General features: G+C 39.5%; 1 protein-coding gene across 1 annotated transcript in view; it reads left to right on the top strand.

The window, feature by feature from the left end:
- Positions 1-17,249, top strand: part of KIF26B (kinesin family member 26B) — a 295,702-nt gene that overhangs the window by 230,036 nt on the left and 48,417 nt on the right. Inside the window, exons 7-10 of the mRNA XM_051615283.1 lie at positions 193-286; positions 2,741-3,003; positions 5,928-6,111; positions 9,784-9,943. Of these exons, the coding sequence (XP_051471243.1) occupies positions 193-286; positions 2,741-3,003; positions 5,928-6,111; positions 9,784-9,943 (701 nt within the window). The remainder of the gene's footprint in view (positions 1-192; positions 287-2,740; positions 3,004-5,927; positions 6,112-9,783; positions 9,944-17,249) is intronic.

The raw sequence follows: 17,249 nt of genomic DNA, 5'->3' as shown, positions 1-17,249 counted from the left end.
CCCATCAGCAGCATCAGTCACAGGAATGAGACAAGCAGCATTACACTTTTTTATACTTCAATATGGTATCTGGAGCACTGATGACACGATGACTGTTTTCCAGTGAAAACACTCTATTGATTTTCCTTATTATTTTTTATTTTTGTTTGTTTGTTGTTTTGTTTTGTTTTGTTTTTTAAATACCTGTGACAGGCTGAAGTATGTGCTGGGACTGTGGCTGAGGTGATCCAGTCTGTGGTCAACGGGGCAGATGGCTGCGTGTTCTGTTTTGGCCATGCCAAGCTTGGTTGGTATTGTTAAATTACTACTACTCAAGCAGCAAAGTGAATATTTGTAACCCAAGAGGGCTAGTGTATTAGATTAGGGAAAACAAGCTTTCATTTGTCTCTGCATAGTAATTGTATTTGAAAGTGGTACAATATGCCTGACCTTGTACTACACCTTCACCTCTTACATATCTATTCACTTTGCATATTGTCTAAATGTGGGGTAGGATGTTCTTTGGAACAAAAGTAATCTTCGGGTTGTTGCTTCATTCTGTCCCCTGAGCACCACAGAATATTTTAGCACTGTCTTCAATTCTTAATGAACGATCCAACAGGGAATTCTTAATGAATGATCCAACAGTGATCTACAGTTTTTCACATGCACTTAGTATTGGAGACTGTTTGCCAAAATACCACTTTTACCAAGCTGTGTAAAGGCTGTGAGTATCCACTCAAGTACTTGATGTCTGTGATGGCACTATTCAGGTGCTGTGACTGGGCACTCACAAAATTTGATTTATATCCTGTTCTCTGATTACACAATTCACACATTACTAACCTCTCCCTAACCTGTCTCCAACAAATTCTGTTCTAATGGTTAACTGAATGTTACCAATGGATCAAAACTCACTCTTTGCAAATGCATCACCAGCATTTCAGGTATTCATGGAAAAACAATAAAAAGGAAAATAATCATTAACACAGTATTCTTTTGAAATAACTGCATTTCAAAAGTAATCATATATTTTGTTCATGCTTATCTAATAGTATTTTGAAAATACTGTCTCTTTAATGAGGAGCATTGTATTGTTTCTGTGCAATGATTCTCCATTCTTTACTGTGTGAAGGAAACACAGATGTACACATACAACTTAAAAAGCATAATTCTGTTTTTCAAGTGATAAAGATCAAGCTATATCAGGCCATGATTATCACAAATTATAAGCAACAAAAACTGGAGAGTATTAAATACTGCAGTAGCACCAGCTGAGCAGGGTCCGTAGTCCAACTAACCACAAAGCCTTTCTGGGCTAGACAGGAGTAACAATAGGATGAGCACTGGGATATTTAACCCCCCATGATATGCCAAACAGGATATAGCAAATGAGATGGAAAAGAAAGCCACCAGAAAACGGTGTCTCATAAGTGCTGCATGTTCTTTAGAGAGCCTAGCTAGGGCTTTGCTGGAGCATAAGTTGTCTCTCTGCAGTTGCTTCATTAACAGCACCATCACCATTTCACCAAACATGGATGTACATAGAATCATACAACTATTCAGGTTGGAAGAGACCCCTGGGATCACCGAGTCCAACCAACATCCCTACTCTACAAAGTTCTCCCCTAAACCATATCCACCAACACCACATCCAAACTACCCTTAAACACATCCAGGGATGGTGACTCAACCACCTCCCTGGGCAGCCTATCCCAGTGTCTAACCACTCTTTCTGTGAACATTTTTTCCTAATGTCCAGTCTAAACCTCCCCTGTTGCAGGTTGAAGCCATTCCCTCTTGTTCTGTCGCTAGTTACCTGTGAAAAGAGACCAGCACCAACCTCTCTACAATGACCTTTCAGGTAGTTGTAGAGATGGATGAGGTCTCCCCTCAGCCTCCGCTTTCTCACAGACATCTGCATTGAAGTATTTTCTTTGCTGATCTTTATCCACATAATTTCAACATAAGAAATGAAACAAGGCAAAGAAGCCACAAATACTTGCCTGAAAGGATGTATAAATTTATCATTTACTGTATTCATGTAGAAACTTTAGAAAACTTGTCTAAGAGCATTATATGTAGAGACACCTAGAACAGTGTAAGATGGTGCTCTCTGTCCTTAATCAGCAAACTTTCACAGTGGAGACAAGGCAGAGCTATAATTGCAGAGTCAAATAATTGCAAACCAGGGCAAGGTTTTGACTCAGATAAAAGATTGCTTATTGTGGTCCTACTTATGCACCAAATGACCACATGTCACTTGTTTTTCTTTCTGTATGAAGTGGCATCTTTATAATCTTGGGACCAGGTTTATGTCAATCTCAACCCTGATGTTTGAAGCATAATAAAGTACTTTGAAGTAAAATGCTAGTCAAAGAATACCCAACTCACAGTATCTAATGCAGGGATTTTGAGAGACCATAGCACTTCTCCTCTGCTCAGTTTCTCCAACTATTTCCCCACATGGCTGAAGTGTTGGGTCATAGGTACCTGCAGCACCCTGCCTGGGAAATGGCAGAATGTACGTCAGGTAATGATTTTTGGAAGCAGCTCAAAATGTCATCTGTCAGTTTTAAAGTTTCTCCATTTTCCATTTACTATTGGTCTGCCTGCCTATCTTTCTCCCATTGTGACTGTCCTTATTATAGTGAAGAAGTTATTTTCATGAGGCTGTGCAGAATAACCCCTCTTGTCACAAGGCTGTGAAGGTCCTTGGAGTGATGTTGTTATCTTTTCTTCACCACCCAATTCCTGACAGGGAAGTCATACACCATGATTGGGAAGGATGATTCCATGCAAAACCTTGGCATAATCCCTTGTGCCATCTCCTGGCTCTTCAAGTTGATTAATGAACGCAAAGAGAAGACAGGAGCACGCTTCTCAGTCCGAATTTCTGCAGTGGAAGTGTGGGGAAAAGAAGAAAATCTGAGAGACCTGTTGTCAGAAGTGGCTACAGGCAGTCTTCAAGATGGCCAGTCCCCAGGTGTCTACCTTTGTGAAGACCCCATTTGTGGCATGCAGGTGAATCCAGGGTTCATTTTACACTGAAACAAGCAGTGTGACTATTTTTTTTTTTTTTGCTATTGAGATGTTTCAAATTCAAGAACAACCCAGAGCATGAAGTTTATAGACTTGAAAGTGTTTACTTTAAAACATGCAAGAACTTTATGACCTGCAGCTGCAGGGCCATCTGCTCTCCTGGCCTAAATATTTGTACCTCTGGTATAACTGATGTTGAGCAGGGACTTGTGTTTGCAATAAAATGTGAAAACATTCAGTGCAAACAAAAAATTCACCTCATTCCTAAAAAAATAAAATAAAATAAAAAGAAAGTGTGATTTCTCTTTTGTAAAACAACAAGTTAAAATATTTACAGTACTGCACAAATAGCTGGAGGCCATTAATATCGCTGTTTATCTCTTTATAAACTACATTATTTATAGCACTTGCATTAGCAGTGTTGTAGGAAGCATTAATCGCTACTTATTAATTGCTGCCAAGAAACAAATTCCTGAGCTGGGCAAGCCAAGAATAACTTGAACTCTTCTCAGGTTTGGAGGTTTAACAGGAATGAGTAACTGGCTTGTGTATTTCCTGGGTAACCCCTAGAAGGTCTCAGCAGCTCTATTTTCCTTCTGCCTCTTGGTTTGAGGGCAAAGAAGGGCCTAGTCTTTCATTTTGCTATCTGTAAGGGAATAAATTTCATTTTTGTACGAGTAAATGAAGAGGAAGCAAACCAGCATAATGGAGCTTGAATACATTATTTCAACCTTAAAGGCAAAAAGGGCTGCTTCCATCCAGAACCTGCAGAGCACTACCTATCCAAGGATGGGGAATGGAGGGAGAAGGGAACAGACCTACAGGGCCATGTACCCTATTTCCAGCTCCAAGCATCTAGAAATCATACTTCACATCCACAAAAGTCATTAATTGTGAGATTTTAAACAAGAAGTAATAACTTTTGTGGTTTGTTTCTTTGTGGTTTAAGCCTTTTGGACATACTTAGATCATATTTTCTATTCTTTTCCGTTCTACCTGAAGACTACAAAGTGGTGTCTTGATTTTAAATAACAATTAGGGTTCTCCTTCTCACTTGACTCCTGGCTTTAGTGCTTTATTAAATACTTACATTATCAGAAGAGATCTAACCCTCTGCTGTCAAGTAATGGGTGCTTCTGGTGAATATAAGATAGGAGACTTGAGTCTTCACAGTTCACATTAGGGGTGATAGGTGGGTCAGTTAAGGTCTCAATTAGCATATGTATGTTATATGGCTGTGTAACAACCAGCCTCTCCTTTGAGGTGTTCTTTACTAATACCTCTTTACTAAGGTATTGAAACACAATAGCAATAATAATATCCCATTATTGTTGCTTATATTAATATAGATACAGAGAGAATGGGTATATACAAACTCAGTTATTTTAGATCAGTGAAGAAAAGGTAGCTCCATGAGACATCTGTGTATTTCTGCAGTGTAAAATATGGAATTAAATGGCAAGAAAAAAAGGCTGTTTATGGATGTTTACAAGACATAGTGACGTTCTGGAGTCATACGTCCTACACCTGAATTCTCAAAATCTTAGGTGAAGTGAGGGTATTATATTATATCCATACAGATATGCAAAATCAGCAGTGTGTATAGCAAATGAATAATCACCATATGTCATACTGTCTGTCACTGGGCCTTTCCAAGCATGTACATTTTCTTGTTGCTTACTTTAGTGAGATCAGCCTGCAGACTGGCCTGCCTTCTGCTTGCCTTGTTAACTCTTTCGTGTCCCCCTCCTCTTTTTAGAGGGAGTTTAGCCTTCAGCTGTGCCATGCCATCCCATGGAGAGCCTCAGCTCTCACCCTCCTCAGGCTGATTAACAGCTGTGAGGAGAAGACAGGAGCACTGTCTTCTTCAGGAGAACTTAACTTCTAGCTATATTACATAGCAGGGGAACAATCCCTGAGAGTGGGAGCTCCTTGCTGTTTTTATGCCCGATGAAACAAGTCTATTCTGTGGGCTATGGGCCAGCTCTGTGTACTGCCTAAGCTAATGCCATCAGATTGCAGTGTCACACTTCCCTTCCACAGCTGAACTGATCTTAGGTGACATGAAACATGCATGCATTCCTAAAGTTATGGGGAAGGTTAATAATATCTGCCCTCCTATGCTGTCTATCACTTTGAAGAGATAAGAGCAGGCTGGTGACTGGGAGTGAGGTCCAGCAAATGTCAATGTACATACGTTGCCTGCCTGGTTCCAGTTAATGGATTGCCCTGGCTCGTGAGCAGGTGCAGAAACTTGTGGTATGAAGGGACAAGAAAAAAGGCTTCTCTTCTGTGCTGCTCCCTACATGCTCTGGGGCTGAACACAAGCTTCTGTCGTGTTATTTCCCAGATATATCTGTAGACTGCTTCCCTCTAACCCTTTCTGAAGGGTAACGTGTAGCCCTGCCCTTGCCAGTCTCCACCAACTATTGAGTTTGGGATTGACATCTTCCACAATTGTTGTTTTTTTATTTAACTTCTAACCATCAGAAAGACACAGTGATTGCCAGAGCCAGCTGTGTAGGGGGAAAAAGGCAGTAAAAATAATGAAAATAATATTTAATAAGCATAAACAGATTAAAATTCTGGGAAAGTGAAGGAACAAATCTATGCATCTGTCCAGCCCCTAAGACAGTTTCCAGTCACTGGGGTTTGTGTGACAACTGCGACCAGAGAGACACCCTAAGTGAGAAACCTTAAAAGCCTGGATTCAACCATGGGGCTCCTGAAGGGCATGCTATTGCCACTGCCAGTGTCAGGAGGGTCTCATTCCATCAGGCACCTCCTCCTTTTCTGTCCCATCAGAAGTCATCATATCCACAGTGTGCACTGACTGCGCCAAGTTGTCTGGTAGTGTTGACTTGTGTGGAAGTTTTTAGGTCATTTTTCCCTTGTGTTACCTGCAGCTCCAGAATCAGAGCGAGCTCCGTGCCCCTACAGCAGAGAAGGCAGCCTTCTTCCTCGACGCCGCCATCGCCTCCCGCCGCAGCAGCCAGCGGGACTGCGATGAGGAGGATCACCGCAACTCCCACATGCTCTTCACTCTGCACATCTACCAGTACCGCATGGAGAAGAGCGGCAAAGGAGGAAGTAAGCTGTCCCTTCTCTTTCTTCTGTCTCCTACAAGCCTGCCTGGAAACTGGTTTTAAACGGGCCTTTAAACAATATTCTTTAGTGGTGAAAATTAGCAGAGTTCTCCATTCAGCATGAGGTGGGGCCATTCATACCAGCAGACTGTCCACCTTCCTGGTAAAGATCCTCCAAAGGCCATAAAAGGCCACTGGCAATTATTACTGTCACTTGCCAATTAAGTTGCCATTGTGGAGATACTAAGTTAGTCCTCTGCACTGTGTGGGCCTCTGTGTGGGAAAAAAAATGAGAAAGGGCTTTTCAATTTGGCTTCTAATATTATCTTTACTGATAGTGTTAAGGTCATGGATTACAATATTGTGGTGACGGGAATCCCTTGCCACCCTTGTGTTGTGTTCCTCTTTGGCAGCTTAATAGGGCACTGTGTGTGGAAGCTAATGCTGCCAATGCATAAACTGTACCTTTTCTTGGGAAGATGTTATACTTTGGTTGCTGGCCCAACTACATGTGCACAAAGGACCCTCATGGTTCTTTGTAATGTCTCTGGACTTTTCAGATTGGCTTACTCCCTCTCTTTGCCAGAGATGCTTTCATAGACTTGTGTCTTTACTTCTATCTCCCACTTGTAATGAGCAAAACATACTTCCACATCTACTTATATGTTTGTATAATTTTCAGAGGTTTCATTTGACTTGCACTATTTATGTCTTTTTATTATATTTATCTTCTGTTTCAAGCCTCGCAAATTGTTTATAACTTGAGATATACAAAAGGGTATTTTTTGAAAGGTCAAGTGATAAAAGATTTATACACAATCCAAGGAGCACCTCATCCAAAGAGAAAACATTCACATTAAAATTCTTCTTTTTTTAAATAATAATTTTGTACAGGGGAAAAATGTTTGTTTGAAAGACACCAGAGACCTCTGCTTCTTTAAAATTGTAGGCTTAAGCAATTCTGCAGAAATAGTTTATGTTTCAGCTTCTGGCTCTGCATAGGTTATTTGTAGTAAGGAATAAATTGCAAGCTATGGTGTGCAGTGAGTGAACATCACTTCAGTAATAATGTCTAATGTTTGAATGCAGAACATTTACATTGAATGTGCTTATAACATAAAATAAAAAAACAGAAAGTTGCTCTGAATGGAAATGCAGTTTCCATGTGTTTAAGTAATAACCCCAGTGGAACTGGCAGGCAGAAATCTCAATTGACTAAAGGTTTGTTAATTAACAACCCTGTTGTGGAAAAGATGACTGTGAATGTTCAAATGGACTGGTTCATAGGAATAAAAATGGCTGATTTTGAGGGAATTATTATTATAATTACTTTATGCTCAGTGCTTTTTACTGCACTCAAGTACCCGTACACACAGTCCTTTTATACTGTATTCAAATGCAGTTAATAAAAGGTGAAAAATATTTTCCTGTGCCTATAATGACTAATTTAAAAAAAAAGAAGTCATGATGCTATTGGATTAGAATATAGCACACTTTGTCCCCTGCCTTCAGTTGTAGTCCTGTCTTGTGGCCATACCACCTCCTGTCTTCAAGTTTCCATATCTGAGTGGCCTCACAAGCCAGGCAGGGTCAGATCTCACTGATAACTGAATGAGGGGGGAATTCCAGCTGCTCAGAAAGGGCGCCTAGTGATTATCACTGTCTCCTGCTGTAATGAAGGACTTTTCAGAAAAAAAACCCATAAAGATAGCAGGTATATGTAGATTCCAGTAACAGGATTAAAAAGGATAGGAAGAAAAAAAGAAGAAAATGACAAGCCAGCTTCTAAAGGATAAGTGATTAAAGGCTGGCTAACATATGATTTTAGTAAAGAATGACTGTTAGAATAGTGCATTGGTACTGCACTTAGTTTCTTGTTAGATTCACTACCAGGAATGTCATGAAGCAGGCTTAGCACCATTGAAATAAATAGCATTGTGGCAGAACTGGCACAGTTGTTTTTAAACTGTCAGTTCTGCAAAGCCTCTGTGGCCACAGGAAAAAAACAAAGTGTTAGGATGTTCTACTTCTCTTCTTCTCTCTGTAGTTGCCAAGCACATTAGCGGGAACTTACCTAATAACTTCATTTTCAGATGAAGCAAGTGGATCTGCCATCCTAAAAACATCTTACTTTGACTTGTAAATTAAATAAGAAAAGATCAGGTACTTTATCTTGTTCTGGTATCCTCAGCCTGTATAACAGAAATATGTGTGGAAACAATATGATTTCTCTCCCCCCACCCTTTTGCCCCCTCCTGCCATGTCTAGTAACCTTAACAACAGAAATAGCTATTATATATAATCCAGTAAAGTCATCTATGGTCATTGTCAGCAGCAACTAAACACCTTTGTTTCTCCAAGCAAATCATTGTGGAATATACACAAAAAGTAATTTCAGCTTTCTGAGGCTAGTAGTCTTACAGGACTTCAGAACTTTTAAGTCTAAGGACTTCTAGAGGGGAGGCAAATTTTTGACTGAGATGCTGGATACCTTTTTGGAATATTATTCTCAGATCCCATAGTATAAACCGCTTTCACAGAAAAAGTCTTCTCCTTTCTTCTTTTCTCTTTCTTCCGTTTTTCTTTTTTCTCTTTATTTTGTTTTTACTGTCTTCTCTTCTTTCTCTTTATTCAAGTTTCTTTTTATTTATCATAAAAATATACTTGTAATTTTATTTTTGTTCCTTTTTTTTTTTTTTTTTTTGTATTTTTGTATTTCCACTCCTGCATAAGTTATGTGTCTGTCCTCAAAAAGTGCTCTTAACTTTTGAGTTAAGATCCTAGAAATAAAACTGCCTTTTCCTACAGACTGCTTCTAAACTCACTCTTGGTCAAAGCAGTAAAAGAGCAAATTTAAAATAAAAATCCCTGTTAGGAAATTGTCTTGAGGTAACAGAGAATTGGAAGCACTTCTGTAAGGGCTATGTAGTCCCCATCTTGGGTTCATTAGGAGCCATAGGTTTTTAAAGAGAGCAAATGTCTATTAATCTTGGGGTTTCAACTGCAGCGTTTGTCCATTTTAATTGCAGTGTGTTGATACAAAGTAGACAAGGAGAAAACCATATTAATCCACTGCCAGTTTTACTTAAACTATTTTCAGCCCAAAATAACTTGTCCACAGTCCATTACCCAAGGCAAGGCAAACCTTTTCTTAGCCTAAATGATAATGTAAAAGTCTAGAGACTTAAAGCAAAATTGAATGTCCCACAGAAGCCACAGGTTCTTCTGAAGATTGAGTGTTCAAGATTTGAAAGGTAAGAGAAGCTACCACAGGACCAGTGCTCACAAAGCAGCACTTCCCAGCCTGTCGTTTTTCAGACAGAGGAACAGTAATGACCAAGACAGAAACAGAGCCATCCCAGGTACAGGCTAATAGAGATGTATTAAAAAAAAACTCAAGCAAGCATAGTGGTGACTCCCACAGAGTTAAACCTGCAGGATCAGGTGTATACTGAAGACTTTGGCAATTTTTAAGCAAGTCAGGAGTGGACAGCAATGCACAGCAATAAAGGCTGGGAGTGAGTTAACAGGATACCTACAGTTTGTTGTTGCTAATGTGAATTAAGAACGATTTCTGGATTGTTTCCTCTTTCCAAGTCATGGCAAATCTTTTGCTATCCCGGGAAGCTGCTTTTGGAGGCACAAGCTAACTCTTTGCTTTCTTTGTCTATGGCAGTGTCTGGAGGTCGCAGCCGCTTGCACCTTATTGACCTGGGTAGCTGTGTGAAAGCGCTCAGCAAAAACCGGGAGGGAAGCTCTGGCCTCTGTCTCTCCTTGACAGCACTGGGCAATGTCATCCTTGCCCTTGTCAATGGAAGTAAACACATCCCATACAAGTAAGTGATATTCTATGTTATACGTAATGAAAGGATGCTTGCAAGCAGTTTGCTTGTCTAGGCCTGAGGCAGCCTTGGAACAAGCAGGGAAGCAGCCTGCTGGGGTCTGTGCAGCCCTCTTGAGGTACAGCAAAACCTGCCCAGGGTCCAGTGACACCTGATCTAACCTTACATCTGGTAGCTACACTGTATTTGACATTCAAGGTTCAAAGGAAGAAGCCTGCTGAAATAGGACCGAGGTGTCTTAAAGATTTTAAGGCTCAACATTCAGTGCATTAGGATTTTGTTTTCTGGAACTGATAAAAGATATTTTTAGTGTTTCACAGCATCTGAGGGTCAGTTTCATATTTGCTCCACAAAGACAAATGTTGTTGTCATAATGCAACACTACAGAGAAGATTATTTTACTGTTCATTGTGTGGAATTTAGTTTCTTGAAAATATGTCACAATGAGCATGCAGGTTTGTAATGAGATTCTTCCTGTGATCTAAGGTCACTTTGCATTTTAATTTTGTATGGTTTGAATCTTAGTGTCAGCCTTTCACTTGCAAAAAAGAAGTAGGCTCTTTGTGTCACCCTAGACAAGTGACAGGGTACAGGTAGCTGCTGCAGGTAGCTTCTGGGAAATCAGAGGAATTGATCACCTAGTGGGTGTGTTTTGTATTAATTTCCCTTCATTGTTGTCTCACCCCATTTGTCATGTGTGCAGGTCTGAAAGCAAGTTTGAATTCATTACCCAACCCAGGCAGTCAGACTGACTTCCCACTGAGATGTTCCTGATTTTGTGGACGGTATTGCTTTTCTGTAGCCTAAAGCCTAGGGAGTAGCAACTATATAATTATAATTTTAAAGGCTGCAAAAATGATTATTTTCTCATGTTCATTCAAGATCACAAGGTATTGACAAATTTTACTTCTTTGATTTTGTCTTTGTTTGGAAAATAAAGGTGAAATTCATTTGGTAATAATTTTCTTTTTCTTTTAACATTTTTCTCCCCAAATTATTTTGATGTCTGGGCTTAAAACATGCTCTCTGGAAATATTGCTGGGTTTGGAGCTCAGACAGACTGGAATCCATTTAAGAGCCAACCAAATTTGTACATATAAACATTAATTAAATGTTTTGTGGATCATTTACCCAGTTGTAGTGTGAAAATAGCTTGAACTTTGCACTTTGCAAAGTGTAGCTCAAACTATGCTTATCTTCCTTCCTCTTAGATTTTATGGCTTGAAGGGAATGCCAACTGTAGGAACAGAGAAATTATGTTAATTATGCTCCCTAGTGTAGAATTTAACATACAAAGAATAGCTACCAAACACAACAGCTGTCTTTCCTGGCAATGGGTGAGTGGGAGAAAAGCACTACCGAACATGTCTTCTACTTGCTGCACTAGCTATCTGGTTCTGCTGTGATTCCCAGTTGTTGCACTTCTGAGCTCACACAGCCAGAGGTGCCAGCAAACTTGCTCATCATTCCCTGTACTGCTGAAACAGGATGAAAGCTCTATTCGGGCATCTCCTCTTGAATTCATTCCTGTAAGAGCAGATAATGTAGAGTATAGGTATAGAGAAGTAGTTTGTCATTTGTAAGTCAGAGGCAATGTTTCTGTTTCTAAGGAGGACTTCTAAAATGTAATTTGAAAAACATACTGGCATATTTTGGAGCAAATTTTGTCTGCTTCTTGCTGAGAAGAGCACAGTGTCAGTGGCTGGGTGAGTGCAAACATTAGTCGCTCAATGGTTGCGCAGTACAGGTGTGTGCTGCTCCTTGGTGGAGAAGAATGGAAGGTGTGTGCCCTGCATTGTGGAAGAGGCCGTGTATCCCCATAGACTGTGTGCTCAGTAGCACTTCTTGTTTAGAGCAACGACTAGCCTATCTAGTTGTGATAATTTCCCTTTCTTCAGGGGTGTTCTCTTTTAATGTTAAGGAAAAAAAAACACCTTTGGTAACTGCCTTTTTTGAGTGTGATCTTTTCTTCTATGACAGCACTGTGCATTATGTGTGTGGTCTTAGCAAATTTTCACAGAGTAGCACAGCAGACAAAATGGAGCATCTTTTCTTTATCTGAGCTATTAAACAGCCATTAAGTATTTTATGGCAGCCTGTCAGCAGACACTTCATGGCTTCCTGGGAACCCAGAAACTGACAGTATGATAGACATCAAGTTTTCTCATCCTGCAGAAATTTAGTTCTCTGAACTCTGAGAAGCTGCAGGCTCTTAAACTCCCCTCAGTGCTGTATCTAGCCTGGTCTCTGAAGAAGGTAGGTGTAAGGAAAGTTTGTTCAGATTCATAGCTGGTATAAGCAGATGCTACTGCGTTGCCTTCTGTGGGCTGTGTGTTTATGCCAGGAGTGAATTTGCCCCTCTGCCTGCAGGATGGATCTATGAAAAACACATGCTGGTGTTCAGCAAGTTTTGCTTTTTTTTTTCTTACCTGTAAGGCTAAGCCTCAGAAGCCAGTAGGTTGGCATCTTTCTGCCTTGGGGCTATCCCCCATTCTGGGAATAGTAACACAGACTGACGCTAGCTTTAGTGGAAATTTGTCTAATAAAGATGTAAGAAAGTGATACAGAAATTCTCAGACATCAGACAGTACAGGTTGACATGGTTTGGCATCTTGTCCTGCAATCAAGTTCAATGCCACATGGGTCTGAGGAATGGGCAAGAATCCTTGTAATGGACAATGACATACAGTTTATGGTTTATGAGTGACTAGGCCATGATTTCTGGGCATTTGTATTTTTCACATATGTACATATCATCTCTCTCTGAGATACCAGGGGGCTATCTCTTTGTTGCTGTTGGTGTCCAGACATTGTCATGACCTGTTTTGAACCTTACTAAGTGCATAATTCTGTAATGGTATGAACCAACAGTATGTTGCATACAAATAGATTTTTTATTTTGACTTAAGTATATTGACATTTAATGTCACCCATTTTGATTGTTGTTATGAGCAGATCCCTCAGAAGACTGGGCAAAAATTATTCTATTTGCAGGAATGTGAAATACCTTAATAAAACCTGGAAAGAGGTACTTGCAACCTCAAGGAAGAGCAAAGAAGTCAACTCCAGCCCTGAGCAAGTTTGACAGGGTTCAGATCTGCTGCAGGAGGAGGGTTTTGCTAAGCTGCAGTAATTGTTAGTGCCATTTTATTTTTTTCAAGAGCATTTCAGCTTCACATTAGTGCTGCATTATCTGCCTCTGATTTCCAAGATGAATGTGTTTTAAAGCCTCAAATGAATACCCATTTGCACAAACTCCAGATACTGGTTTATATAGCTCACTATTCAAAAATTACTGCAGTTGCTAGGCAACAGGAGTGGTGATAATTCATGGTAATGCTGTTTTGGAAATAATCATTTTTATACATTTTAATGACTATGAGAATGTAAGAAAACTGTTTAGAAAAGTGCAAGGCTGTATGGATTTCTCTTGCAGAAATTGTTGCTTGCTTTATTTAACAGGCTTCTCTCTTAATGTGCTATCCCAATGTGATAGTGTTTCTGGACCCATCCTTAATTTTGAGCTACATGCTTATGTTTTCCAAGGAGAGAGTCTTGTCTGTGATATAGATGGGTGTGAGTCAAAAGCATGAATTTTATTCTTGGCAATTCTGCTTCTCTGTCACAGGATTGCAGTTCCTCCCAGACCTTACATGTTTGTATTGTTTTTTTCATCCTATCTGTAGAAAATACAGTGATATTAAGTGACTGGTGCAAGGTTGCACAAGAGGCTTAGTGGCAGAGCCACCATGTTTTAAGATCCAATCTGGTGCTTAAACCATGGGCTAATTCATTCTTTCTGTCTGACCTTTTGAAAAGTATTTATTTATTTATGTATTTATTTATTCCTGTTTATAAAGCTGAGCTAGAAAAAATGCAAGTAGGGCTTTTTAAAGGGCATTCAGACTTGATAAAAAGTACTACTTCCATGTCACCTGTCGCTAGGATTCTGTTACCTTATTCTTTCATGTTTTTTAGAGTTAAGGACCCATATAGGCTGTCCTAATGGGATGTCAAATCTGTTTTTTTTTTGATCAAGGTTAAACTATTGCTTTTAAGCAAAGTGGAGAAAAGAGATTGTGGTATAAAAGATGAGCCTAAACAATATGCTATGTATCAGGCATTTTCTTTAAATTATTAGTTATTTATTGGAGTAAAAACAAAAATGAAGTTTTGATGGATCCAGCAATTCACATTCTTTTCTTGATTTAGTGGGTTTATCTATCTGCAGTTGTTTCATCTATGTAAAAAAACTGTGTGAAAAGAACTGGGATCCTACATATCTTTTATCTATATGTCACTCCTTTGCATTTATAGCATGAGTTAGATTATTTTTCTCAGAAGTATCAGTGGAAACTTTTCAGGAAAAGATAAAGGAAATCTAAGAACCACTTGACAGTAAGTTTGAAGAAAAGCAAAACCAGCACCTAGAATTATTGATCAATAGCACGGATGGTGTATTTTCAAACGACATTTGTATCTGCCATTGCTTCACCTAAAAAAATAGTACACTAAAAAAGTGGTGAATATATATCAGGGATTCTTATACAGTTGTCAACTGTGACAAGTGAAGGTGTAAGAATAAACTAAGAGTTAAACTGATGTGAAGACAATGTGATTGAAAGAGAAAGCCCTTTATAGCAAGGAAACTCTTATAGTAGTGATAATATTACTGTATTCTTTTTCATCCCTGCATAAATCAAGAATAACTCCATTCTCATCAGTGGAATTGCAGCATTATAAAATTGGTGCTGCAACACAATCAGCCACAGCATGTTTTTTTACAGCAGAGGATGACACTGACAGGGCTTCTGGTACACCTGCTGCTATGTATCATGCATATGTCTCTGGGATTATCTTCACCAGTAGTTGCTCCTGCTAACTCTCAGAAGATGGACCATCACAAGGGATGGTTGCCCTGGTGCCATCCTGGCAGAGCAATTTGAGCAGTTGTTGATGAAAGAATAGTCAGTAACAACCAATAAATGAAAAAATATTCTATACAATGAAATGCTATATAATGGCATGTGCCAGCATTCCTGTTGGAGTTCTTATTGTCAGGAAGACTTGTACAGTTACGAGTGTTAGTAGTGAAGATTTTATCCTCATTTATGAGCTCTTAATGAGTCTTAGTTTTGTGGGATTCGTACAACCATGTCTGCTTACTATACCTAAGAAGTTAATGCCAAAAATTAACTATGTGCTCAAAGAGCAATCTGTTCATTGATTACTTCGTAAGTGCCTAAACCTGATTTATTTATTTTTTTTAATTTGAGATATTTAAATCACTTTTGCTTTCAACTGCTGCAGCTAGTAATATTCTCTTCCTTGCTTTTGCTTCTCCTCAACATGAACATGGCACAAAGACCAGAGAGAGCCTCAGAAAAAAATGATGCTGCCTTTGGAATCTGCAGTCTTTCTGTGTTCATTTAATATTTAATCTATTAGAAGTGGGTGGAGAACTGGTTTGCTGTTTTACTTGTGGAAATGTGAGAGCAGATGAAGAGGGAATAAAGAATAGAAAATGAGGATGAGAGACACTGAGATAAGGTGTAGAGGAGACAACAATCCACAGAGAAGATCTAGGAAGCAAAAGAGAAAAAGGAATAAGCCTAAGAAATCCCCCTGAATGATCCAATTGTAGGAGAGCAGTCAACAAGAGATTTGGTTGAATGTAAAATAGTTCCTAATTAGCTATCAAAACCGTGAGCTGCTCAGGAACAAAAGAGTTTTTCCATGATGTTGGCAGCAGGTCATATGGACCAGAGCCTTGGCTAGCAGACACTGAAGCCACTGGAGCAATGCCGTGCTTTACCAGCTGAGGACCTGGTCTTGAGTGCATGCTCTTTGACACTAGCCAGAGCACTTTGGCAACATGGAATGGCAATGCAGTTGCCAGCAAGAGGTGAGCACTGAAACACTGTCAGCATGGGTATAATGAGGACTTGGAGCATCTGGCAATTACTTTCACCTTTGTGGGTGTTCCGTAGCAGAGAGTTTTACTAGGTTGAATTTCTGACAATTTTATTTTTTCCCAGGGAACTACATTAAATAGATGGAATCAGGAATGCCCAGTCTCTACATGTAGGAAAACTGCTTGCATTTTATTAGAGTAAATTAATGTGCAACTCAGGAGCATGAGGATAACAGATTTTGCATGCTCCAGCAATTGCTGTTATGGTGTTCATCAACAGTGCACTTTATTGTAGCACAGTTTGTACAGCTGATAGTGCAGATTTGAGCTATATCTGCACATGTTTTACAGTACTGTGTTTCATCATCAAGTTAATGAGAGATAGTAGACAAAATCCTCAAGCAAGGCTTCAGTGGAGCTGCCATTCCCCAGCTTTGGGTTTTCAGCTCAGTCCTGCCAGACTGGCAATGTGATAATTACTGGAGCAGCAGTGTCTGTGTACATGTGTAATGGACATGAGTGTGTTGCATTCACTGAGCCTGATCCCTTGTTACACCAGTTTTACAACAAACCTCAGCTGACATGGCTCCATTCTGCACAAGTGTTCAAGTGAGAAGAATCAGGCCTCGGGAGCTAGCTCTTCTAATGCTCTTTGAATCACTCCACAAATTACCACCTTACAGATACTGTAACAAGCAAATAACAGTGGACTGCAAAATGAAATGAGAAGGGAAATACTTGTGGTTTATAGTCAGATTTAATAGCAATTACTAATAGCATTTAAATAGCCATTCCTATCAGCAACAGATAGCTATATCATGGAAGGACACTACTTTGGTCCTGGGCCAGCACAGACATGACTGGTAATGAACAATCAATCCAGTAGCGTGCAGTTATTGCTGAAATATAACTTGAGTGAGACCCAAACAGGCCATTGTGGTGATTTCATTTATAAATGATTCTGTACTTAATTCGTTAAAATGGCATTTTGAACCTTCATTCAGGGTATCTGGTAGTTTTTTCTCACCTGTTCCACCACTGGTTCAGGCTCAATTGAACATGAATACATTTGCTCTCGTGGAAATAGGAGATAATTAATTTCATGTATAATTGAACAATTTTTAAATAGTCATATTCTTGGAATAACTAGCTCTTGTGCAATGTAGCAAATTATCAAAAAGCATGTAGTAATATTTATTAGCCTTACTTCACATTTTTTGTTGTCTCCAGTTTCTTGAATAGTTGCAAATGGATTTGATCAGTGAAACTAATTTCCCTACTGATCATACAATCATAGAATCATAGAATACCAAGTTGGAAGGGACCTCAAGGATCATCTGGTCCAACCTTTCTAGGTAGGAAAATGGTTTAGATGAGGTGGTCCGG

Source organism: Apus apus, chromosome 3, assembly GCF_020740795.1.
Source record: "Apus apus isolate bApuApu2 chromosome 3, bApuApu2.pri.cur, whole genome shotgun sequence".
NCBI lineage: Eukaryota > Metazoa > Chordata > Aves > Apodiformes > Apodidae > Apus > Apus apus.
Note: the sequence above shows the minus strand (reverse complement) of the source record. Positions and strands in the feature narration are given on the sequence as shown.